The following is a 25,358-nucleotide window of genomic DNA, read 5'->3' as shown; positions in this document are numbered from 1 at the left end:
TTCTGTGCTCATCTTCTAATCCTATCATTCCTAGTGTTTGGGGAGGCCTCTTGGAAAAAAAGGAGAGACTGGGACATTCCTAGTAGTAAGAAGGGGAAATAGAAGAAAATAAAAATACAGGAATGTGGGTGTGGGAAGAGATTCCTAGGATTTTCTTCATATTTGATTAAAATTGGGAACCCTGCAAGACACTTAGTTACTTTTATTCATGTTTGGGACACTAAATTTGTATTATGTACTTTCTATGTTGCATTTAAAGAAGAGATGAAAAGAAAACTTACGTTCTCTAAACAAAGAGAAAAGCCCAAAACCCTTGCAAAGCCACTTGCTTAAATTTAGTAAAAGTACTAAAAAATAAAGGAAATGATTCATGCAGAAAGTGGATGTTTTCTAATAGTGAAAGTCGTGTGTGTCCTGTCCCCGTCTGTGTCTGTGTCTGGCTGATGGGTGTCTTTGCTCCCCAGAAAGAGCTGGGGGACAAGCGCTCCGAGAGCATCGACAAGGCCCGGCAGCTGCTGCCGCTGCCCCGGCTCACGTGTGACATCGTGGCCTGCGAGCCCATGGGGTCCCTCATCGACACCAAGGGCAACAAAATCGCGGGCTTTGACTCCATTGATAAGAAACAGGCAAGAGCAAACGTTTGGCTTTCATCTCACTTTTGCCATGAGTTTGGAGTGTGGGGCTGCAGGCGGACAGGCACAGCCTGTGCAGTGCAGGTGCTCCTGGGCAGGATTGTAGGAGCCGTGACAGAGCTGCTCGTGCCCTCTCAGTCCCCACGAGAGCTGCAGCCCCAGCACTGTGCTCCCTTGCACAGGTGGGCTGTCTGTGGGCAGTGCTGCTGGCACCCAGGAACGCTGAGCTTGGCAAGTAACACCTTTAAAAACAGCTGCAAATGACAGTGTTCGGTATCAAAAGCATTTGTTTCTCTCCAGGAGAGCTGGAGAGGGGCTTTGAACAAGAGCCTGGAGGGACAGGACAAGGGAGGGCAGGGATAGAGGGGATATTGGGAAGGAGGGTGATAAGGCCCTAGGACTGGTTGCCCAGAGAAACTGTGGATGCCCCATCCCTGGATAATTTTTTAATGTGAATTTATTTAAAAGAGAGGGATAGAGTTTGGGTACAGAGCTTTTCATTCTGCAGAAGGGGTAGGTGTGTTTTGGTGATACAGTGCTTAGGCTTCCTCCCCTTATTTGAATGCATAAACTTTTAGCAAGAGATGCAGACTTTTATTCTCAGATCAGCAGTTTTTGATAGATATTTGTCTTTTCTGCCATATATGATATATCAATGGCACTTGAGACTTTTAGCATGTCTATAAGCAAATGCTACTATAAAAATAGAATTGCTTTTCTCTAGTGGCAGCCTTGCACACAAGTGAAAATCCCGCTGGTGTGCATTTGGTGCATTTTGTGGAGGGGAAACATCCTTACTGTTTTTTCCTGACTCAAACAGTGATGTACAAAAGCAAGTGTATTGTTCAGCTTCCTTAACTCCTGACTTCCCCTTGATTCTGAAACAGGGTCTTCAGGTGTCAACCAAACAAAAGGTGTCCCCTTGGGACTTATTTGAAGGTCACAAAAATCCTGCCTCTCTTTCCTGGGCATGGTTTGGGACTGTTCGTGTTGACAGGAAAGTGATCAAATACGAGGAGCAGCAGCATCTGCTGCTGTACCACACACACCCCAAACCCAAACCACGGAGCTACTACCTCGAGCCCTTGCCCCTTCCTCCAGAGGAGGAGGAGGAAGAGCCCACCTCACCTGTGTCTCAGGAACCAGAAGGAAAGCTGGGAGAGCTCTCAGATCAGGGAAAACATGCCACAGATGACGAGAAGAAGGCAAAGGGCAGGAAGCGGAAGTCAAAGTCGAGCTCCAGGGCTGAGGTAAGTGGTTGGTGCCTGCACAGAACCTGAAATACCTCCCCGAAGCTCCTGGTGGTGTGTGTGGCGCTGCCTTTGGAAATGGTTCTGCACCTGGAGAAGGGAGTTCCAAGCGAAGGGAGGGAATGGAGATGGCCAGGAGGAGGGTGGATTTCTGTCAAGCAGAAATTCCTCAGTGTGGAGGAACGTGCTGAGCTCAGGACCTTACACACTGTGTGAAATACACCAGAGTGGATCTTGCTGACTGTTACTCAGGTTCTGTATGTGCTTCCTCTTGTTTGAGGTAGCAAACTGCATGTGCCAGTTTCTGAAATGATTCCTCTTCACCTTATGTTGAGACCAAACATGTTGGTTTAAACCCAGGTCTCATTCAAATGGAAACCAGTTTGGAAAAGTCTCTTTCATACAGATAAACTGTCCTGCTGTGCAGTTTTGTCTGGTGTCTGAGACACTTTCCCTTTTACTGGAGTTGGGGCTGTGGATTCCTGAGCTGAATAGTCACTTAGAGCAGTTTGAAAACATGCCTGGCACCAGTGTGGCCAGCCCTGGTGTGGATGTGCTGGTATTCCCGCAGCATCCAGCTGGATTGCCCATGTGGTGTGGTTTAAGTAGCTGTAATTTTAAGATGATTTTCTGGCCTTTTTGATGTTTCAGTGGAGTTCTTCATGTTACTTATATCCTGACAGTTTGAGCTGTCCTTGTACTCCACCTGACCGTGGCCTGGAGAAGGTAGCTGCTCTTGAGGCTGGGATGTGCCTGGAGCTGTCAGTGGGAATTGCCAGACTTCACGTGGAGTTTACATCATTGCCAACAACAGGGACCTGTCTCTGTCTTTTAATAATTCAGTAGGAAAATGGGCATTATTTACGAGTTGGTAAGGTATGAATGTCATTAACATTTCCTTTTGCTGTGTATTTTAGGAATATGCACAGGCCAGCTTATACAGAGTGCCTCCCGCCTACTCCCCGCTGCCGTCCCCGCTGGCTCACGCAGCCCCCCCGGCACTGTGGGGGTACAGCCTGGGGGGGCCCCCTCCACAGCCCAGCTTCTTCCTGCAGAGCCAGCCCCTCGCCCCAGGTAGGTCAGCTGGGAGGGCACAGCCTGGGGACTTGTGACCACGTCCTGTTTCTCTCTCTGACGTGGGCTGTGTCCACCTGCGCCATTTGGTTGGTTCTTTTGTCAGCTGTGGGTTCTCAAAGGGCTTTTCTGCTCTCAGCTGTAGCTCTGTCTCTGTTGAGGTGTTGAGCTTTTTGGGTGGATAAACCAGAATGAGCTCCTGTGGTGGCAGTGTCAGAGAACTGGTGGGGTTCAGTGAGGAGTGAAGGGAGAAAAGGACAATTAAAGGAACAAAGGCCCTTTGGATTATTTCCTCTTTCATTCATACCTAGAGTCATGGTGGCTGATTTGCCATCTGCTAGATGTAATAAATCCACAGGCTCACATTTTTTCAGCATTTCTGATATGTGCTTAATTTTCTGTAGGATTGTCTTCTTTCTTCCAGTTAGTGAATTGCAGTTTTACAGCGATTTACTGGCTCCAGAGGGCAGCACTTTGTGATGGTTTGAGAAATACTATTGTGACTTCTCCAAGCAGAAGTTTAAAAGTTTGGTTCCAGTTATAAATGTTAAATATTTATTTCTGAAGCTCCAAATACAACTAATCTGTATTATAACTGTGTAAAGTCTTCAGAATATACCAGAGAGTGGCTAAAAAGTTTAAGGAAATGCTGCTTTTGAAAACAAATGTATAAAGATTACCTTTTTAAGTCTGACAGAGAGATACATGGCTTTTATCAAATTGCAGAGAGTGCATAAACTGCTGCCATCTCATAAAATGGGCTTGACATATTAAGATGTTCATATCATGCTTTTGATCTGACACGTGACTTTGGTTCAGCAGTAGTAGCAAGGTGCTTTATGTGACATGGAACATATAGCAGCCAGCAGTCTTTGAGCTTTTTCCATTCTCATTTGCAAGCGGCAGTCTTCAAAGTTACTTTGCCCATTTAAATTTTCAGGCCAGAAATCAGGTTTAATCTGGACTGTGCCTCTGCAGAGATGCATTTATTGTCATTATGTAGAGCTGATGGGTTAGCAGTGCTCTGTACCACTAGCACTCGTAGGGAAGGCAGAAGATGCATTTTTGTTTTGGGTGGTTTTCAGGTGGTTCCAGGCTGGACCCAGCAGGCTCCTTTGTGCCAAGCAACACGAAGCAAGCCCTGTCCAACCTGCTGCAGCGGCGCTCGGGCTTGGTGGTGCAGCCGCCCTCGATCCACGGGATCCTCCCTCAGCAGCAGCTGCTCCAGATGAAGCTCCTGCAGCAAGAGCAGCAGCAGTTCCTGCGGCAGCAGGCACAGGCACGGGCTCTCCAGCAGGTTTGTCCAACCCCTCAGCCTGAGGAGCAGCACAGGGGGTTTGCATCGTGCGGGGGCTGTGTTCCCTGCCTGGCTTACAGTGGGGAGCCAGCTGATAGTTACGTTGCAATAATTCCCCAAATATTGGCTAACCAGGGCCAACTGCCTTTAAACTTCATTTGGTGTCTTAGTCCCTTTATTTTTCCCATGTTCCAGCATTCTCTGAGCCCGTCCAGGTGAGCTCTGTAACGGTGCTGCACAGCCCTGCTAACCCCCAAGCTGAATCGTCCGTGCTCCTTGTGCTGTTGCTATATTCTTGCCCGTCCTTTTCCCGCAGGATGTCTGTAGTTCTGCTGTATCCCTTCAGGATGGCTTTGACAACATAATGGTAACCACTCAGAGACCATGACCTTTGCTTTACTTTCACCCAAGCATGCACTCCTTTCACCACTCAGGCTGCACTCTGCTTCTGATAGTGACACTGTGCTTTGGGGCCGCTCACCCGGGACCGCAGCAGCTGCATGGGGGACACTGCAAATACACGGGTGCACAGAGAATGACTTTCACCTACAAGTATTTCCAATAGCTGCATCACTGGTCAATTTTTTCCTCTTCTCATGTGTTTCTTGCTGTGGAAAATGAGAGCAGCTGCAGGATGTGCCCGAGGCTGTGACTGTGTGAGCATGGCTGGGTGTTCTACACTGACATATTATTATGGGAATAATCAGATCTTGTTACTTCCAAAAGCAGTAACAGCTAACACTTACCTACTAAATCGTTGACTTTCATAGAATTCAGTTGTTTCTGGGAAAAACAGTGATGCTATGAAGTTTCATTCCTAGTATCCATGCCATAAAGCTTTCCAGATAATAATTAGTGAAGCTGTTCTAGAGTTGGTCGCAGGACTTTGGTCCTGTCCCAGTGAAACTGCCACACTGTTAAAGGCCCTTCTTGGTAAGGCAAAGCCAGATGTGTGTTCAAAGAGGCTTTGCCATTGACCCTGGTTTCTGTATTTCCTACATGTGCAGTCATTGCTGGTGTTACTGGGGGCCTGTTAGAATGGGGGATCTATCTCCCTGTTTGCAGTTAATTAGGCACACTTGGGTTTGTAGCAGGGACACAGGGAGGGTTCTCCAATCCTTATCCAGCTGGTAGCCTACGTTGTGATGTTGCTGCTTGCAGTGTGTTATCAAAGTCACTTTTAACCTTAATTTATCATCTCTGTTGAGATATCCTGGCTGGAATGGCAAAGGCTTTGTTGGAGGGCTTGGATTTGTATTTGTTTTTGTGGGGAACTGGGCAGCTGCAGGGAAGGATCATTGCTGCTTCCAGCTCCTGTCACTGGGTTTTTTTGGTGGAATGGTTCTAAAAATGGCCAGCTGTGCAGCATCCCAGTCACACAGGAAACACATGGATTGATTGTATCCTGGCACATTCTAATTTGCCAGGTTTTTACAATCATGAAATTAAGTCTAACAGTGAAATTCTTTTCTCTTTTGTCATGCATCAAAACGCACTGCAGCAGTTATAGTTGAAATCTTTAAATGATTTGCCCTTAACTGGGCACAGATACTGAGGTGATTTGGATGGACAATCAAGGCTGGCTGCTGATCTTGACATGGAACATGTTCCCAGCTGCACTGGTTGGAGCTGGAGCTGCTTACATTACCCATACTGGTGTTTGTATGTCACCTTCAAATTCATCAGCACTCATGAGCATTTCGCCTGCTGCACCTGGGGAAGCTGGGGACCAGGTATCCTGAGCAAAATCCATCAGCTGGGTGGTTGTATCAGAGATTGTGCCTCACTCTGAGTTTCCTGGGTGGTTTAATGTACTGGCCCCAAGACAGCCAGACTATTTCTTTTCTAATCTTTTGCAAAGCCCCATTTAAAGGGTCTCTGCAAGCCCTCTGCAGTGGAGGGCTGCCTCCTCCCGGCTGCAGTGTCAGCGTGCCAGACACCAAAGGTCAGTGCTTCCACCTCCTGTGACTAAACACAGCGCAGAAGTTCAGCACTGAGCAGTGGTGCTGTCCTGGAGGAAATGGTTGTCACTCCATGACTCTTTAGGACACAATTTGGTGGGGTTTGTGTCCAGAACCAGACTTGCTGCAGGTGTGGGATTGTATCTGATGATGCTGTATCTTGCAGGGGCAGCCAATGGACCAAGCTGCTGTCTTCACTCCCCAGGCTCAGCCCCTGTCCCAGCTCCCGCAGTACCCAGGGTTACAGCAGGCACAGGTACTGCCTCATCCCGTGGAGCACCTGCATGAAAATGCTGATGGACAGATCTCCTTCCCCATGCCTGCTCCTCTGCATGTGGCCTGGGGTACCAAGGAGGCCTCCTCCTGGGGTGGTTATGGTCTCTGCATGCAGTAGCTCATGAACATTTTTAACGTGGCTACTTCCCAGTTTTTCTTGATGCTGGGAATGGCAAGCTTACTTCAGCATTAAGCCAGATATTTAGCCAGAGATGGTGATAGCAGTAAGTCTTTATTATGTCATGATCATTCTGGTACTTGGGATTTTGGGGAGATAGGAGGAAAATAGAGGTGGTGTTGTGGTTCAGAGCCCTGCTTCTACTCAGTGCCTCTTGGGAAAGCAGCACAGTGTGAGTTCCATTCTGTGCATGTGACCGTGTGTGACCATGAGTGTGTGTGAGCGTGACCCCACAGACAGAGGGGGTCCCGCTGGTGTGGGGGATGTGTGGGGCAGCATTGCAGCTCCTTGTCCTGCGGGCTCCCTGTCCTCGACAAACACGCTGTCTGTCCTGCAGCTGGGCTGTCTCCCGTGGGGCCCGCTGCAGTCAGTGCTGTGTTTTCCTTCCTGCAGAGCCTGTCCCCCGGCTACCCCCTGTGCAGCGGCCCGCTGCCCATGCAGCAGCAGCAGCAGCAGCAGCAGCCTGGCGTGGGGCTGGCCCCTGGCGTGGGGCTGACCCCCGGCCCTGCGCTGATGGAGCGGCTGAGGCAGGGCCAGCACCCCGGGTACCTCCAGCAGCCCCCCCCGTCCTACGGCCCCGCGCCGGCCCCGCGGTGAGCATGGGGACAGCGAGGGGAAGCTTGGTTTAAAATAAAGTGTATTAATAATAGAATCAGAGGACCAGAATGGTTTGGGTTGGAAAGGACCCTAAAGACCATCCAGGTCCAACCCCTGTCGTGACCAAGAACACCTTCCACTAGACAAGGTTGCTCATTAATCAAAATGAGGTTAATGGGTCTAATTAGCAATTAATATTCCTTTCTCTACAATATCCCACTGTTTTCCCCTCATTTAATTTTTATTTTGAGTTGATCTTGGCACACCTTGTCATCCAGTTGTCCTGTGTGTTTGCAGAACATAAAAATCCATTTAAAGATGGCTGTTGGATCCTATTTCCCTACAAACACAGATGTGGGATCCATATTATACAAGCATGTGTGTGGTACTAAACAGTCAATACTCCAGGTTTGCCAGAGTCTGTAGTCAAGAAAGCATAAGACCAACTTGGTAGAAATCCATCAAAGGTAGTGTTACAGAGCTGGCAGAGTGGAGGAGTTTCCAATGACAGCCTGGAATCAGATTTCTTTTTTAAGAGCCTGAAACAGCCCAACTAATGGTCCAGCTCTTTTGTCATAAACAGAATATGGTGTGTCATGTATGAAGCTGTGCAATTCTCCCTCAATCTCTGTGTTTTTTTAATGAAATCAGCATTTCTGGAGTTGTGAACATTATGTATGTGCTGCAGTAGTTACTGATTCCTTAACGTCTAACTTCTTGCAAGCCCAGATATCTTAGTAGTATTCCAAATTTTGAGTTTGCTTGCACCTCTTCGAAAAGTTTGGCCTTTACTTGATTGACAGCCTGGTGTGCAAACCTTCAGGGCGCCTCGCATCAGGAATGAAGTGGCCAACCTGGATTGCCTTGTTTGTGCTGAGCTAACCAGCTAAGCTAAATTGATGATGTAGTTAACATTTTTCAGTATTTTAGAACAGGATTCTTTATTTCAGAGTTTTTCAGTGTTTTAGAAAGTGAAACATCTACTTGTGATGGCTGATTTTCAGTTATGGTATTGGAATGCTGAGATGTTTTGAGCTGGAGAACATTTTAGTGGAATTGCTTAAGCTCTAGAAACCCACCTCTTTTCCTAGCAAAGCAAGAGCTGAATGCTTGGATCTGTTCCTGTTCAGAGGAACATGTTATTGCCTACATCAGTCACTGGGCAATAGTATGGCACAGCTCTATTATGCAATGTTTTTTAAGCATTCATACTTGGAGAGACATTCTTCCTGTGAAATGTAGCATCTTTTAAGTCTGTGGCAGTCAGATGTCACAACTATAGTTGAGTTCTCACAGACTGTGGTGCTCTGCCTGTAAATGAAGTTTAATCCATTATTTTTCCCCCATCAGACTGAGCCATCAGCCTCTGCAGCCCAGTTCCCTGGCTGGAGGGGGCCTGGACGCTGCCTGGGCCGCGGGGCCGGGCTCGGGGCAGGTGCCGCCGGAGCCGAGCAGGCAGGGGCAGCAGCAGCCGCGGCACCAGCGGCTCTTGCAGGTGAGCGCTCGGCCGCGCTGGTGCGGGGATGTGGCGGTACAGGGGTGTGCGAGCACCTCTGTAGCCGTGAGGGTGTTGCACACTCGCTTGCACGTGTCTGTGAGTCTAAAGCTCCAGAGCCCCGCCTGCCTTACCTGCGTGCGGACATCCATTGCTCGCCTTTGGGGCCACCAGAAGGGAGCTCTGGACATACGTGTCAATGCCACATCCCTGGCTCCCGGCGGCCCGGGGCAGCGCGGGGCCTGTCCCTGTTGTGTCACCGCCGCCTTCTCCCAGGTGCAGCAGCAGCAGCAGCAGCCGGGGCAGCAGAAGCAGCAGCAGCCGGGGCAGCAGCAGCCGGGGCAGCAGAAGCAGCAGCAGCCGGGGCAGCAGCAGCCGGAGCAGCAGCAGCAGCAGCAGCAGCCGGGGCAGCAGCAGCCGGAGCAGCAGCCGGGGCAGCAGCAGCCGGCGCAGCAGCAGCCGGCGCAGCAGCAGCAGAAGCAGCAGCAGCAGCAGCCGGAGCAGCAGCAGCCGGGGCAGCAGCAGCAGAAGCAGCAGCAGCAGCAGCCGGAGCAGCAGCAGCCGGGGCAGCAGCAGCAGAAGCAGCAGCAGCAGCAGCCGGCACAGCAGCAGCAGCCGGGGCAGCAGCAGCAGCAGCAGCAGCAGCAGCAGCAGCCGGGGCAGCAGCAGCAGCAGCAGCAGCCGGGGCAGCCGGCGCTCGGACTCCCGCCCGTGCGGCCGCAGGTGAGCAAAGGCGACCGGGCTGTGCTGGGGAGCGCTGAGGGGAGGGACGGGGGGGCTCTGTCCCCCGGGGACGAAGAAGTGACCCTTGGCCACATGAGGTGCCGGTGGCTGGCACTGCTCCCCGTCACCGTACTCGTGCTGTTGGGAGCACCCCTGCTGCCTGGCTGATCCGCCGCAGCCAGACCCCGGCCCCTGCTATGTCCCATCACAGGGGACTGTTCCTGACTTGAGGCCTTTGGTTTTTAGGCTGTACTACTAACAGGCTGGGGGGGAATGGGGTTTATTGTTTTAAGATCCCTTTAAATTAAATTGTTAGTAATAAACCAGAGTTTCATGAAGACAGCTGAACAAACTGAATTGCTTTTGAGACACGACTTTCTGCTGGATTGGAGCCTTTGATAGGTTAGGGAATGATTTTACCCAGTAATTGTCACTGCCAAATCCTTTTTCAATCTCATTATGCTTGTTTCCTTTATTTCCACAGTTTTTCCAAACATATTTAAGGTAGGTGGAGATAACTAGGAAAAGTTTGCTATAGAAAAGTAGAGAAAATACAGTAATGCTGAAACTGCAGCTTCTGAGTTTACAAGCATTAATCTTAGATAATTTTCATCCATTTTTGAGGTTTTTTTAATAGTTCTTATCTCCTGAACAAACTGATGGGAGAGTGTCCCTGCAATGGGCACCTGCCTGGTGATGATTCCTGTGCCAGCACCTGCACAGCAGAAGGTGCTGTGGGTTGGGTTTATGTCCCCAGAAAACCCCGGTGTGCTGGGTAGTGCCTTTGACTAACCTCAGCAGTTACTATAGCCTGGTAGCCAGGAGATTACACAACACATCTTAAGTGAAGGATTTGGTTTCAGAAAGGGAGAAGATGCTGAAGTCTTGTAAAACACTGAAACTGCCTTCAGTAAGCACGAGGTTTCGCTGAGCAAAGCTCGGGCGGTTTCTGTAGCGCCCACGGAGTTATTAGGGTACTGGATTACTCCAGTTTTATTCAGCATGTCAGGTTTCCAAACTGCATCCTGTATCCTTGTGCAGAAGAATCACTTAATTAAAAGCATTAGAAGCATGTGCATTTTCACTGGGTCTAATGAGAAAAAAAAAAATTGGGGATTTAAGAGGCAGATCTGTAAAGCTGAGAGACCAGAGATGGATGGTAGACGCCGAGTTTGGGGTGCTGCTCCCATTGTGCTCAATGCCACAGCCACAGTGGGGCTTCCCTGAAGCCTTCTCTTCTGCAGGCTGAACACCCCTGGTGGGAGATTGCAGGGAAGGAAGAGAGCAGATGTTCTGAGAGTTCTCAGGGTGTTCCCTATGTCCTTGCTGTCCAGGGCACCTGCCTGCCCTCACTGCCCTCCCCAGCTCCTGCCCACTGCGCCGGGGCAGCACAGCCGAGCACCTGTGTTTGGGCACGGAGGGATTTGTTACCTGCCGTGGCTCAGGCACTGAGGGATTTCTTTCACCTTTCCCACTCCCACTGCAGTTCCCAAGGCCAGGCTTGCAGCAGACCCAGCAGCAGCAGCAGACGGCGGCGCTGGTCAGGCAGCTCCAGAAGCAGCTCTCCAGTAAGTGCGTGTGTGCACGGACACGTGGAAATGTGTCTGAACGTGGAATTGTCTTTCTGGAGACTTTCTGCCTGTTTGCCTGCTGCTAGAGGTACATGGAGGTCATTCACCTACTGACAGCTCGATGGATGTCCCAGTCCTTTTGGTGTGGCACCAAAGCCCAGTGCTGGGGCACCGTGTGGTCCCCAGGGCAGCCCTGGGGCTGCAGCTGGAACCCACCTGCCTTCCCCAGTCCTCTGCAGGAAAAGTCCCCAGGGAAGTGAGTGCCCCTGACCTCGGGTGGATGAGGGATTTGCTGACTGCTGCTTGCCACTGCTGCACCAAATTCAGGTATTCTTCTGTATTTTGGTACAGTCACCTCTTTTTCTTCCTCCACCAGGTAACCAGCAAGGGGTGAGCCAGTATGGGCACCCCCCCCACTTCTGACCACGGTGGGAGTGGATGCAGGGGATGTTTGCACTGAGGAACAGGACACTGGAAATTCAATGCACTAGTCATTGCTGGACAGCAGAACATGAGTTCTCTCCTTATTTCCATCATTATTTTTTGTGCTGCAGTTGATGTGAATATGTAACAAGGTTGGGGGTTGGGTTGGGGTTATTTTTGTGTTTAACTAGATTTCAGTATCTGGACTTTTGTGGACCTATTTGAAGAATGTTATGGCAGATTTTATGAATTTGGTTCTTTTTAGGTCCTGTTACTTTCAAAGAGGACAAAGAATGCAGGATTTATTTATTTGTGGAAAACACTTTTTTATTTTAATTTTTTTTTTTTTTTTAAGAACTGCACTGGACCAAACTACTAAACTAAAAGGCACTTCTGATTCTAGCGTAAAAGTTAATTTGTCCATTAAAATGTTCACCTCTTTCTTCGTTGGCAGAACAAGCATTGCTTTAAATCATGTTTATTTGACTGTGATTTTCATATGCACTTTACAGAGTTTTTTGTTTAAAGTACCAATTCTTCTTGCTCTTACTGTGGTAAGAAGGTGCTGAAGTGGGCTTATTGCTTGTATTAGAACTTCTTAAAGTTTACATGAAAAGCCACAATGTAATGTTAATAAACCTACTGGAAGTAGCAGTGGTTGCTCTCTGTTGCCTTCCCTCTGAAGCTCTCAGGTGAAGGTCCCCAGGGTGCCTGTGGTGACAGGGGCTGAGCCTCCAGGTCACCAGGGAACCTCTGAGTGCTGGCAGAGCCTCACAGCAGGTGAACCCCATGTCCCACCCGATGCCATCAGTGCCAGATCTCATCCTAGCTTTCATGCACGAGGATGGAAGAGCCCCCACGTCCTTCCGGCAGTTTCAGCTGTCCTGGAGCCAGCTGCCCTTTGGATGGCATCGCCTCCTGTTTCCTGTGCCAGCTGCCAGTGAGGCACGGCAGGTATTCCCCATCCTGGGGGGAGGCCTTGGCTGGGTGAGGCACTGCATCATCAGCTGAGTGCAAAACAGGCGAGCTATCAACCAAAATCACCACAAACAAATCGTGGTTATTCAAACCTCTGCAAACAGGTATCATTTTGCGTGTGTTGAGAGTTGAAAAAGCAGAATGAATTTATTACTATTTTATGTAATTTAGGAGTTACTCTATACAAATCTTTTTCAATGCCCTCATTTTGCAAGAGGAACTTTAAATGCTGGAGCATTTAAAATACTCTGGTAATACTTTTTTCCTGCTTTGTACTAACTCAATTTGCTTCTTGAACCTACCTGGCTGCTCAACTGAGGAATCACAATTCTAAATTGAGATTCAAATTGATGTGATTTTTTTTCTATTGAGAAATCTTTAAAAAATGCTTTTGTGACAATAAAAAAGCGATGCCAGGCTGGACTGGTTCTACACCCAGTCTGTATGCATTGGCTTAACAGTACTGAGCAGAGCTTCCTGTCTTGTTCCAAACTGAGCTGTTCTGTGTCATCCCACAGCTCTGCAGAAAAGACTGTGGCAACCACTGCTGTGCTATTAAAAATACTTCACTACTTGTTACATCATTGAGTATTTATTTTAAAAACATACTAAATATTAAAACACAGTAAGAAGGTAATCTGCATCCCAGTAAACCTGCTCGTCAGCTCCCAGGTGTCCTTGCCCTCTCTGATCCATGCTTGCGACAGTCATACAAGGTGGGCAGTATGGAACTGATGAAAAACTCTGTCCATACAAGAGCTCTCTGGGCACATTTCCAGAAAATTACCATGTTTGACAGTCAATATTTGCTATTACTTTGCAGAGCAAAAGTGCCTTAATTTTGCTTTCATTTAAATCCCCTGAACATGGAGAGATCCAATGCTAGCAAATAATGCTAGAGCTAATTTTCCCCTTCCTCCCTCCTTTTGCCCAGTCACTGCAGCCTGAATGCTGTGGACGTGTTCAGGCACGCACATGCTTGTGGCTGCCTTTGATTAAAGTCATTGCAAGGATGACCTCAGTCCAGCTGCAGCCCGTGTTCACCACCATTCCTGCTGCATTTCTGGCTTCAGATGACGTGGATATACGTTACTGCAGTGTCAGTGCCAAGGGCGTTCCTCGCTGTGCACTTGTACGTGCCGGAATTGGAGGGTCGGGGATTCTGCAGGAGCAGAGTGCCCGTGGGGTGAAGCAGCTCGCCCCCAGATCCCCAGCCCTGGCGAGCTGTGGAGAGTGTGGAGCGGTCAGGTAATTCCCAGGTAATTTCTGGTTTTGGTATCCCCAGCACTACACAGTGGAGCTGGACTGCTGCCCCTGGCATGGTGTGGATGGCTGGGGGGGGTCTGCCCACGATCCGCGGGGCGTAGGCTGTGACCGTGACAGGAATGCTGAGGGAGGAGTCCCCGGCATCGTTGTGGGCCCTGCACACGTAATTCCCGGCGTCGTGGGCCGAGGCTGCCCCAATGACCAAGGTGCCATTCTCCAGCAGCAGGTACCTCCCGCTGACCTGCGGCCGGTCCAGCACACGTCCCCCTGGCAGCGTCCACACCATCCTGGGCTTGGGGCTCCCCTCAGCCAGGCAGTGAAGCGACAAAGGCTCCCCACTGACACCCTTCACCAGCCCTGCAGGGCGGGTGAGGATATTGGGCTTCTGGGCAACCTCCAGGACCATGAGCTTTTCAATATAGCCAACCTTGTTCCGGGCAGCACAGCGGTAGCGCCCGGCTTGGTGTCTTTCAGGATTGTTGATGGTCAGGGTCCCATTGCTTCCTGTGAAAAACTGGGATGTCCTGATGCTGCTGGAAAACCACGTGCCGTTGGGCAGCATCCAGCTTATATCTGGGGGAGGGTTTCCATCCACAGAACAGTTCAGTGTGATAGTTTTCCCAGGTTTTACTATTATTTTTTCGTTGAAAGGATTTTTGAACACTGGTCGCCGCAGCATTTCTGTGACTTCCAGCTGCACCACCAGCACAGTTTCTCCCCCGTCGTTACGTGCCACACAGATAAAATCCGCTGTGTCTGAGGGCCTGATGTTCCGAATCTCAAGTGTCCCGTTTTTGTGCACCACAATCCTGCTCCCATAATATGGGGCTGTTAGGAAAATGTTATCGGGCATGATCCACATAATCTGAGGAGGAGGTGTCCCTTCTGCCCGGCAGTCGATGTGTTTCTTCGAGTGCCTCACTGCCGTCACCTTCATGATCGTTTTGTTCCTGTATAAACCATTTATGATGGGGGGTTTAGCAGCCACGTCCAGCTTGTACAGTTTGGTGTCATCCCCGCCAGGATTCCGAGCCACACACATGTACTCCCCAGCATCCAGCAGGCTGGCGTGGCTGATGGAGAGAGAGCCGTTGGCGTGCAGGGAGTGCCTGTCTGTGGACGAGGAGATCATCTCACTGGAAGGCAGCAACCAGAATATCTGTGCCCTGGGTTCTCCAGCAGCTTCACAGTCCAGCAGTGCTGTGTCTCCAGCTGTCACTGTAATGTATGTCTTGTAATTGTGCTTTATTTGAGGGGCTGCCACGATGACCGTGACGTGGATCTTCATCTCGTCCCTCCCCAGAGTGTTCTGGGCATAGCACGTGTAATCTCCTCCTTCTGTCACTCCAGCTTTGTTGAGGTACAGAGTCCCATTGTTGAAGAGGACGTACCTGCGAGACCTGTGCCCACTGTCATCCGCCAGCATCGCGTTGTTCACCACCGTCCCGTCTGGCAGACCCCAGGATATTTCCGGTGTGGGCGACCCGGAGGCCTTGCAGTCCACTCTGAAACCCTTCCCATATGGCACCAGTTTCTTGAACTGCTGTTTGTGGTCAATCTTGGCTGGTTTCATTGTGATGCTGACTTTCATCAGTATCAGATCATCTCCAATTCTGTTTCTTGCGACACACAGATAGTCACCTGCATCTTTTTCTGTAACTGCCTCAATAGCCAGGGATCCATTGGGGTAGACATGGATCCGACTTCCCATTCTGTTGTGGGGAGAGAGAGAGGAAAAGAATTATGAAAACGAGTGCTGGAGGTGAATACTGAGCACTGGAAGGGACTGAACGTGTTCATAGCACAGCACAGCAGCTCTTTCTAAAGGCACTGTGCCCACGCCAGCTGATGTCATTGCCATCAATAACATTTGGTGTTATGTGGATGTGAGCAGTGCTGACTCTGCTGGGAGCGCCCTGTGTTGGGTCTGTCTCTCCCAAGGTAAAGGTGAAGTGTTACTGTGGGAGGGGGTCTGGGGAGACCCCCAAAGGTAGACTTGGCAGAGACGAAAGAAACCTCTCCCTCCTGAGCCCTGCTTCACAAATCTGTTACAAGTAACTTCTCTGAACTGACAGCAGTCAGCCAGTGCATGATGACAGGAGTTACCTTAATTCAAATATGACTTGTACCTGTTTTGAGACCTCACTCACTTAATGGCAATTGATGTGATCTGTTATTAGATCTGTTATTAGATACAGATGCCATTAGAACAGATGTTTCACCACTGCTAAATGCTTAAAAATTGGTTTAGTTCACAGTGGTTTAGTGCTGTAATAGGCTCTTATGTGAGCACCAGAGGAGGCAGTGTTTTAAGTTCCAAAGAGATGGAGGAAAAAAAAGGGGCATACCTGTGCCACTGGTCCACAACAGCCTTGGAGGGCAACCTCCAGATTATCCTGGGCTTGGGCTCCCCAGTTGCTGTACAGTTCAGAAGCAACCTCTCCCCAAAGTTCAGCCGAGTCAGTTCTTGAGAGGCGATGGCTATTTTTGGAAGTACTTCTCTGCGCTCCACCACGAGGCTGACCACCCTCCTGTCCGAGCCCGTGGAGCTCGTGGCTATGCACTCGTAGTTGCCGCTGTCGGAAGGGGCGATGCTGCCCAGGTGGAAGGTGCCGTTGGGGAACAGGAACAGCCTCGTGTGTACCAACTGCAGAGGTTTCACCACCGTGCCGTCAGGGAGGACCCAGTGCACGCTGGGCTGAGGGTTCCCTTGCACTGTGCAAGGGAGTTTCAGGCTTTCCCCCATCATTCCTGCCACGCTCTGTCTCTTCTCCTCCAGGATGGTGGGAGGGGCTGCAACGACCTGCAGTTTCACAGCCAGCGTGTCGGTGCCCGCAGGGTTTTTGGCCAGGCACGTGTAGAGGCCCCTGTCGTACACAGTGACTGCCCGGATCACTAAAGTGCCGTCCGGTTCCACGTGAGCTCTGTCGTTTCCCGTGGAGGAGGGGACGAGGTGGGTTTGATTTGCCAGAAGCCAGGAGATGGTGGGAGGGGGCCTGCCCTCTGCCCTGCACGCCACTGCCACGGTGTTCCCGGAGTGCGCGGTGAGCAGCCGCTGCCGGCCGCCGGCGATGCGGGGCGGGCTGGCCACCACGGACAGGGTGACCAGGAGCCGGGCCGCGCCGTGCGCGTTGGCCGCCGTGCACAGGTACTGCCCGCCGTCCTCCGGCCGCGCCCGGGCGATGGACAGCGTCCCGTTGGCCAGCACCACCCACCGGCCGGCACCGCGGCGTCCCGGAGCATCGGGCCCTGCGAACAAGGGCGGCAGCACAGCCTGTCAGCACCTGCCTCTTGGTTCCTTCTCCTCAGTCCCAAACACCCTGGCCTGGTCTGCTTTGCCCAAGTAACCCCATATATATAGAGATAAATAATAACAGCGATAAAATGGAGAGAAACCAGAGTATTTTGCATATAGAATGACAAAGCTTTAAAGTAAGAATGAAGCTGAATCTCCAGCAGAGACAAAGTCTGGATAAAGCAGATGGGGCTTTGCAGTCCAGACCTGGCACAGCTGTAACTGGATTTGAGTGTTTTTACCACATTTTTCTTTTCACTTGTCTCACTGTTCTGGAATAGCAGGTAATGTACAATAAATACTGAATTCTTCCCACAATAAGCAAGAAATTATAGTTAAACATACATTTTTTTTTTTTTTAAATCATTTCACTAAAGAGCTCTTCCAGAATCAGCACTAAGATGATCCAGTGAGTCCCTGTCACTGTTTCCAAGTTTACCTTTCACTGGTATTTCATAGCACTCTGAAATGAAGCAATGCTTGAGTTTGGCACACAGAAGAGGTGCCAAATTACAGCACTAATGGAGGGTAAATTCTAGAGAGGTTTATCAAGCTCACCTGATGATATCTTTGTCCACTGTATTATTGGAAGGGGATTCCCAGTAGCTTCACAAGGAATAAAGGCATCGGAATCCGCCAGCAGAGTGAAAGCAGCCAATTTCCCTCCGACTATTCTGGGCTTTGAAAAATGGTTTCTGCTTGCAGAACCTAAGGTGATGAGATTGGGGATGGTGGCAGTTTCTTGATCTCTTCTTTCAGACCAGCCACTGACAGAGCTGTCCTTGTCCCTGCCCCACGGAGATGCGATCTGTGGTGACTGCAGTGTGGGCCCCCGCTCTGTGCCTTTGGGAGGTGGCTCGGGCTGGCGTCCGGCATCCCCCCGCGGAGGCGAGGAGGCTCTGGCGCTCGGTGCAGGTGGCACGGCTGCGGTCGGGGCTGGCAGAGGAGAGGGGTGCCGAGTGCTGGGAGCAGTGACTGCAGCGGGAGCGCTTGGCACGGTTCTTGCTGGGAATGTGGCCTGTGCTGCCTGGTTTTTCTCCCCCATTTTCAGGTAGGATTTTTCTCCTGCCGTGGCAGTGGCTCTGATGTGCTGAGCAGGTACTGGCCCTGATGTGGCCCTGACTGCAGCAGGTCGGGCACTTGTGGCACCAGGAGGCTCGTCCAGCCATGGTGAGGTTTGGAGACCCATGGTGGGGGTCTGGGCAGCACTAGTGGGTGGTGATGTGGCCAGCTGGGTGTTCCTCTGTGTGCCTGGTGTGGTTTGGAGTGCCACGATGGGGCTCTGAGCAGTCAGACTGCCAGGCAGTGATGTTGCTGTCTGGGTGTTCCTCCAGGTGCCCAGCATTGCTGACGTCTGTGTGGCTGCCGTGGGCCTGTGCTGCGGTGCCTCGGGGGTGCCAGGGATCCACAGTGCTGATGTTTTGGCCATGGAGACTGCACTGACGCTCCCTGGTAGAGGTTTTGCGGGTGTGAGGCTTGGAGGCACAGCTGGCGCTGTAACTGTAGCCACACGCTGTGGGGCAGGTGCTTTAGGAGGCCTCTTCTTCCTCTGACCTCTCCTTCCTCCCACTCTGAATATTTTACTTTTGGCGAGTCTGGTGTCAGTTTGAGGAGTAGTAACGAGTGTACCTGTTGGCTTCAAACCCATTGCACCCAATCCGCTGGTTGCAGTAGTGGCAGTGTCCTTTGCAGTGACAGATGTGCCTGTGGTAGCAGCTTTTTGCCTTGCACTACGTTTGTTTTCCTCTTCCCTGGGGAATGCTGTGTTTTGATGGGCTCCCATGGGGCGCTCCAATGGCATATTCATGGTGGAGGGGGGTGCTTCTGGGCTAAATGGATTGATGGAACTGCTTAAGTTATTTACGGTTGGTACATTTGATACATAGTTCGTATTCAGTTGAACACCTGTAGCCACAGCTGTACTTCCTCGGGCAGACCCTGGTGTCCCAAAATTGTAGCGGTGCTCTTTCATACTTGGGATACGTCCTGGTCTAACAATTCGTCTCCGACCAGAAATTTTCCTTCGTCTTCCATGGTGCTGCTGGAGCTGGGGTGGATGAGTTGGAAGGTCCTGGATCACCCGAATTTGCTGACGAGTGGTGAAAGTTGAGGCCAGTGGTGGCTTAGGGGTTCCTCCTTTCTGAGTACTATGAAAATAAATGGGGCCAAATTCAGCGCTTGGTGCATTGACTGTCACCACAGGGACCTGGGGATCTGGTTTGGTGGAAACCTTATCAATAGACTCAGTAAAAATATGTAACTTGTCTGCTGTGCTTTGGGGAGTCACAGCCTTGCTGGTGCCTGTAGCTTCTGTCGTGGGTGTCACAGATGCAGATTTTAGATGCTGGTTATTAACTTCCCCAGAATATATTGAGTTTTGCCCAGCAGGGAAGAGTGTGGATGTTCCACTTGATACACTTGATTGTTTTACACCATTTGCTGGTATTTGACTCAAATCAGATCTTTCCCATGAGTCTGTAGGGCTTGGATATGTTTGTGGCCTTTTGCTGCCCGGTGCCACAGTGTGTGGAAGAGGTGAGGGTAGGGGAGTTAATGACACTGTGAGCAGGAGGGAGGTGTTCCTGGCAGGAGTGGGGTTCGCGGTCTGCTCGGGCCCTGCAGTGATTGCGAGTTCTGTTGCTCTGCCCAGAGCAGATACTGGGGGTCTCTCTGTTGCTGGTATCATGAATTCTTCTTCTGGAGATATGAGATCACCAGATGCCTCCTCCTCATCCTCAGGTTCCTCTGAGAGCTTATGGACTTGAATGGGTGGTTCTGTTGCAACTTCTTGTTTGTCTGTCACTGTCAAATTCCTCTTTGTTTTCTCCAACAAGGCTGCCCAGCGCTGTGGATCAACTCTCCTGCCTGAGGAAACAAACTGTCTCCTGTGTCCCCTGAACCGCCTGCCTGTTCTGTCTCCGTAGGGCCAGTGAGGCATTTTCCCGTGGCTGTTCCTCTGACGTGCGCTCTGTGCGCCCTGGCTGCTGGCTGCTGATGCAGCAGATTGCCCACGAGCTGTCAGGGTGGCTGGAGTGGCTGAGGGATGTCTCTGTGCTGCAGCAGAGTGCAGCAGTTCATTGCCAGAGCCCTCTTCCCACTCTCCCACAGCTCCGTGGTTTTTCTTCAGAGCAGTTTCATCCTGTCTCATTAGCACTTGGAAAACCAGAAGATCGACACCGTACTGGTTGGCTGCAACACATCGGAAGTAGCCCACATCTCGCTCCGTCACCCCTTGTATTCTCAAGGTGCCATTGGCAAAAATATGTTTGTTTCCTACAGACTGACGAAGAATCGCGTGCTCAGGTGACACCCAGGTAACGGCAGCGTCCGGAGCGGCCGTGGATGTGCAGGGAAGGTGGAGCGTGCTGCCGAGAGCCGTCGGCAGCTGGGCTCCATTCACTCCGTTGTGCTCCACGTGGGGATCCAGCACCGTAATCCGGAACGTGAGCGCGTCGGCGTCGTTGCGGTTGGTGCTGATGCAGTGATAGAGCCCCGTGTCAAACACGTCAGCCGTCCGCAGCGTCAGCGTCCCGCTTTTGAGGACTACGATTCTCCCATCCTCGCTGATATGGGGAGCTCGCACTTTGCTGCCATCAGCCAATATCCACTCCATGGCAGGAGCTGGCTCCCCAGCTGCCTGGCACCCCAGTTCCACGGTGCCCCCAACTAGCACAGTGTGCTCTGTTTGGGTGCTGTTGTCCCTGGAAATGATGGCCCAGTTATTTCTCACCTGGTTTTTGTCATCGCTGGGCAAACTGATCTGGGCGTCGGTGGAGTAGCGGATGTGCAGCGTGCTGAGTGTGGTGGCTGTCCTGTCCAGCTGCAGGGACACTTTGCTCTGCATCAGCCAGGCTGGCTCAGCTTGCAGGTCAGCCTCAATACTGGTGAAAAGTTCATCTTTCTCACTGTAGATCTGCTTATATTTGTAGCTAATAAGAGGCAGGTCAGTTGTCCGCCCAGTTTGCTCCAGTTTCAAGGGAGAATTGCTGTACAATGCCAGGATGCTCCACAGCTGCTGGATGTGTCCATAATCGATGCCACACACCAGGAATGCTGAGAACGAGGTTTTGAGGACTGTGCTGTTGCCATTTTTGTCAAATGAGATGGGAGACATTTCTTTAGGTTTCTGGACATTGCAAACCAAGTTGCCTCGATTTCCTGCTTGGTCAGTCATATTCAAAACCACAGATCCTATCGGAGCTATTAGATCCTTGGGAGACACGAAACTGAAATCCCCATCGTCTGGCACCGTGAGGTTTCTGGATTTCAGGGAGTCATGGATGACTGGCTTAGTGCAGGTGAAAGATGCAGAAGGAAGATCCACTAAACTTTTCCCATTATGATTTTTGGGACTAGCACAGACTGGACATTGATGGACGCCAGAACTTCTCTCTTTTCTGCACTTTATAACATCTGAAGGGAAGAAAAGTTCAGTAAGCTTCTGTGCTACAAGTTTTAGTATTAAAAATGACATATAGCTTCTAACAAGTGGTTCTTTTGAATAAAATAAAACCAAAGCTTGAAGTGACATGTGAACGGCAGCAGCAGAGAAAGTACTCTGGTCCCTTGTGTTCCTTATTTTCTTTTTAAAGAATCAAGTGCAATGTGGCCCTTGCTCTTGCCAATTCCATGAAACTTAGCTTGTTCCCTGTGGATTCTCCTGGTGCCCAGAAGCTTTGGACTGGCCAAAGAAAATTCTCCGTTAAGGAAAGCTACACTTGGGAATGCGTTAAAGCCACTAAATTCATTTAATCTGGGAAAGTGAGTGGTATTAATCTCTTTACCCTGATTATACACACCTACAAAAATCCTATCTTCCAGACTTTTCTGGGAGAATAAATAGATGAATAAAGGGCAATTACCTGTGTCGGGAAGAATAAGATGCTACAACAGGATTAAAGAGCATAAACAAAGCCTTCAGCTCACCTGGCCTCTCCTGTGCCCACTCAGCAAACCCCTGCAGGCTGCAATCACAGGACCAGGGGTTTCCATGGAGGTAAATGCTCTCGAGCTCTGACATGTAGGAAAACATTTCTTGTGGAAGTGAAGTCAGCACATTGTCAGACAGAGAGATGTGCTTCAGGAAGGATATTTTGAATATTTGACTATAGCGCAAGGTGACAAAAGTGTCTGGATGCAGCTGCTGAAGTAAATTTCCATCCAGGTGGACCAACCTCAAGGAAGTGAGTCCATAGAAAACATTGGGATTCACAAATTCGATTTGATTGTGGTCCATATGCAGCCGTACCAAGCTGTTCAGGCCATAAAATACATCCTGCTGAAGCACTCTGACCTTGTTGTAACTCATTTTTAAGACCTGTTTGTGAAAAAGTAACAAATGCATAATATTAAACCATGTTAAAGTTATAGGATCCCTAATAAATGCTGCTGAAGGTTTCTGTGTGCAGTGAAAGTTCTTCACCAGACCAGGAATGCCAGGGAACTGGAGTTTCTTTAAAGAACTGAAGTGTTTATATGCAGTGTGTTAAGTTTCTGCACAGTGGTGGCCTTTTTTTCACGGAGGCTAGAAAAGGACAGGATTGTACTGAAGGGAAAGCTCGATGGAAAACAATCCTCAAAAACCCCCAGACTGACTAACAAATTAACAACGACAAGTTTCCTTTTTCAGACACTGTAGTTGGAGCTTTGCAATCTTTCTCCCCTGTATGAAAGAGAGTTTTTACTGCAGCTGCCTGCTAAGATAAGCTGAGAGATATCTACCAATGTGTTTGTCATGCTCTTCACCCTGTACCCGAGTGCCCACCTGGGAAGGAAAGACATTTCCCATTAGGACTCTGGATTTTGAAGGCCCTTGACTTTTGTGTGAGTACGGTAAGAAACAGGAACCTGAAATGCTGCAGAAGGCTGCTCTGTGGCTGTTTACCAGAATCACTGAAAGTTAAGTCATAACAAAAAGTAACACTGGGTCATTTAGCTCTTACCTGCAGTGAACGTAAATCACTGAACACCTTCTCAGGGATCATGTTGATCTCATTGCTGTGCAGCATCAGTAACTCCAGTTTCTCCAGGCCAGCAAAGTCCGTGGGGCTCAGCTTTCGCAGGCTGTTGTAGCTGTATGGGATGGTTTAGTCAGCCCCAACTCACACATTTAAATCCAACCAACCCAAAACAAAAGAACCACTTTTTGGGAATGGCTGAAGGTAAGCAGCACTTCCCCTTGCCAAGACGAAACTAGGTCATTCCTTCATGTTAGCACCAAAGATGATCACTTTTCCAGGACAGAATTCTGATGGTGAATTCCCAGTGGATGGGGCAAGTGACAGCAAGCATGAAACACATCTGTCTGTGTTCATTTTGCTACCACTTCAATGAAATATTCCCTGTATATTTTCTGTAGACACATGTTTCAAAGGTTACGTGTATCAAAAGGGATACACAGATCAGGCAAATATTGCTGATGGGTCTCATCATTTGACTTAAGAGAGAGGACACTTGCTAGAAACTGCATGAAGGGGCCAGACAAGCCTGGGTATGATCTGTTCCCTGCTCCTTTAACCACACAGAGAACAGAACCACCACGGAGGCTGACAAGGCCAGACAAGTGAAATTTCCCTTGAACTCAGCAGATGAAAGCACAGACCCTAATGCTGTGGGACATTCTAAGTGACAGAATCACAGAATAGGCTGAGCTGGAAGGGACACAGAAGGATCGAGTCCAGCCCTTAAGTGAATGGCTCATATGGGGATCTAACCTGCGACCTTGGTGTTACATCACAGCAAAGTCTCTGCAGATGTTAATACATATGCTCCTTTTCCAGTCCTCTTTCTGAGCTCTGAACTATCCTTTCCCGGAGAGAAATCTATTTCAGACTTCTTCCAGGTTCTATGTGGGTTCCATGCTACAGACACAAAATGTTCAGGTAATATAAAGGAAAGTTAAGTTCAAAACTTTCTGAAGTTTTCGTGTGCCCTCTGCTAGATCCTCAAAATTCCTCCTTAGTGTGGGTGGTCTCAGGCTTTGCTGGCTGTGACTGCAGCCACTGGTGAGCACTAAAGAACTTTAAGCTCCATAGACTTTGGTTAATTTTTAGCCCTAAATCTGGAAAATTAATTATTGCTGTGCAAAGTGTTGAAAGGCAAGTGGTCTGAGTATTCAAATCCCGCAGTTCCACGTACCCCAGGTTGATGCGCTGCGCGTCCGGGGGGATGCGCGGGGGGACGGCAGTGAAGTAGCGGAAGGTGCAGTGGAGCTCGGCGGAGCCGTGGCAGGCGCAGGGCCGGGGACAGGCGCTGATGCCCGGCAGGGTGGCCAGGCAGGCGGCCAGGAGGGTCCCCAGCCAGCGGGGCCGTTCCCTGCGCGGGGCCCCCATCCTGCGGGGATCCTACGCTGCCATCCCCGACAGCGGCGGGCAGACGGGTTCCTGCAGGGGAAACAGAGCACACAGGCACTTACAGCGACAGTCGAGCTGAGCCGCTCGGGTTTAAGCCATAAGCAAAGAAGAATTTTTAACTTGAAAGAAAAACCCACCCACCAACCAGCCCCCAAACTCCCGGGTTTCCCCTCAGCGACAGATCTGTGTCATGACCTAAAGCATTGTCATTTGACAGCTGCCCCACTGTGCCCCTGTCCGGCGCGATGTGCCGGGAGCTGCCGCTCACAGGAAAAGCTGGAATTCCGCAGGGAGCAGCCGGGGGAGCTGCAGCCGGTGCCCGCCGTGTATCCCAGCCGCGGACCTGGCCCGGTTGTGCGGAGCGTTCCCGACTCCGCCGGCGGCTCATCCCCCGGCGGCGTCTCCACACGTCAGCTCCTTCCCCGCCAGGAACCATTCCAAGCAAAATTAACTCATTTCGCATCCCTCGCACAAACCCTCGGCGCTTCCCCGGGACCGGGACCGGCCGCACGTTCCCACCTGAGCGTCCCCACCTCCGGGGCCGGGCCGGGCAGGGACAAACCCGCCACCGGCTCCTCCTCCCGGGGGACGCTGCCGGCTCGCCCGGGCTCCCCGCGCCGCCCGATCGGCACCGCTCGCTGCGAGGCGGGGAGGGGAGAAGCGCCCGCCTCTCCCGGGGATGCTGCGGACCGGCACCGCCGCTCCCTCCGCGGCCCCGCTTTCCCCGCGCGGGTGCCCCGCAGCCCCCGGCCCGCCCCGCCCCGCCGGGGGCTCGGCTGCCCTCGCAGACAAGGAGCGGTTGCTCTCCGGGGGGAGTTCGTGCATGACCCCTCCAAAACCCGGCCGATTACACCTTCAGTTCGGTTTTGGAGAGAAAGGTTTCCTCTCCTTGCAGACGGAGTCTGTCAGTGCTTCAGGTCCTTCTTTTCGGCTCAGAGGTGTCTGTAACAGCCACAAACTCGACTGACAGCACCTTTCTGCTGAAAGCGT

The 25,358-nt window shown here is 50.7% G+C and overlaps 2 protein-coding genes across 3 annotated transcripts in view; one reads left to right on the top strand and one right to left on the bottom strand.

Moving 5' to 3' along the window:
- Positions 1-12,131, top strand: part of MED12L (mediator complex subunit 12L) — a 102,201-nt gene extending 90,070 nt beyond the window's left edge. Inside the window, exons 35-44 of the mRNA XM_048314678.1 lie at positions 465-626; positions 1,520-1,882; positions 2,800-2,956; positions 4,042-4,253; positions 6,381-6,470; positions 7,062-7,261; positions 8,616-8,760; positions 9,037-9,060; positions 10,784-11,051; positions 11,431-12,131. Of these exons, the coding sequence (XP_048170635.1) occupies positions 465-626; positions 1,520-1,882; positions 2,800-2,956; positions 4,042-4,253; positions 6,381-6,470; positions 7,062-7,261; positions 8,616-8,760; positions 9,037-9,060; positions 10,784-11,051; positions 11,431-11,477 (1,668 nt within the window). The 3' untranslated portion in view covers positions 11,478-12,131. The remainder of the gene's footprint in view (positions 1-464; positions 627-1,519; positions 1,883-2,799; positions 2,957-4,041; positions 4,254-6,380; positions 6,471-7,061; positions 7,262-8,615; positions 8,761-9,036; positions 9,061-10,783; positions 11,052-11,430) is intronic.
- A 97-nt stretch (positions 12,132-12,228) lies between these two features.
- On the bottom strand, positions 12,229-24,886 carry IGSF10 (immunoglobulin superfamily member 10). Of its 2 annotated transcripts, none has more exons than XM_048313920.1 (7): positions 24,637-24,886; positions 24,154-24,398; positions 22,959-23,088; positions 21,943-22,333; positions 17,575-21,429; positions 16,070-16,970; positions 12,229-15,433 (listed from the first exon to the last, which is right to left on the bottom strand). In XM_048313920.1, the coding sequence occupies exons 2-7, from the start codon at positions 24,345-24,347 to the stop codon at positions 13,525-13,527; spliced, it is 7,380 nt and encodes a 2,459-aa protein (XP_048169877.1). In that variant the 5' UTR covers positions 24,348-24,398; positions 24,637-24,886; the 3' UTR covers positions 12,229-13,524. The 2 variants fall into 2 exon arrangements, with proteins under 2 accessions (XP_048169877.1, XP_048169876.1); XM_048313919.1 differs by having other exon boundaries at positions 24,712-24,886.
- Between the last annotated feature and the right edge of the window lie 472 nt (positions 24,887-25,358).

This window comes from Corvus hawaiiensis, chromosome 10 (assembly GCF_020740725.1).
Source record: "Corvus hawaiiensis isolate bCorHaw1 chromosome 10, bCorHaw1.pri.cur, whole genome shotgun sequence".
Lineage (NCBI taxonomy): Eukaryota > Metazoa > Chordata > Aves > Passeriformes > Corvidae > Corvus > Corvus hawaiiensis.
Note: the sequence above shows the minus strand (reverse complement) of the source record. Positions and strands in the feature narration are given on the sequence as shown.

What these genes read in the sequence shown, in the direction of transcription:
- IGSF10 (XM_048313920.1), bottom strand. Translation starts at nt 24,347, where the DNA reads ATGGGGGCCCCGCGCAGGGAACGGCCCCGCTGGCTGGGGACCCTCCTG. An exon ending in GTGGGCACAGGAGAGGCCAG is followed by an intron (nt 21,430 to 21,942) that starts GTGAGCTGAAGG and finishes TCTTCCCTTCAG; the next exon opens with ATGTTATAAAGTGCAGAAAA. An exon ending in GTGGACAAAGATATCATCAG is followed by an intron (nt 16,971 to 17,574) that starts GTGAGCTTGATA and finishes CCTTGTTCGCAG; the next exon opens with GGCCCGATGCTCCGGGACGC.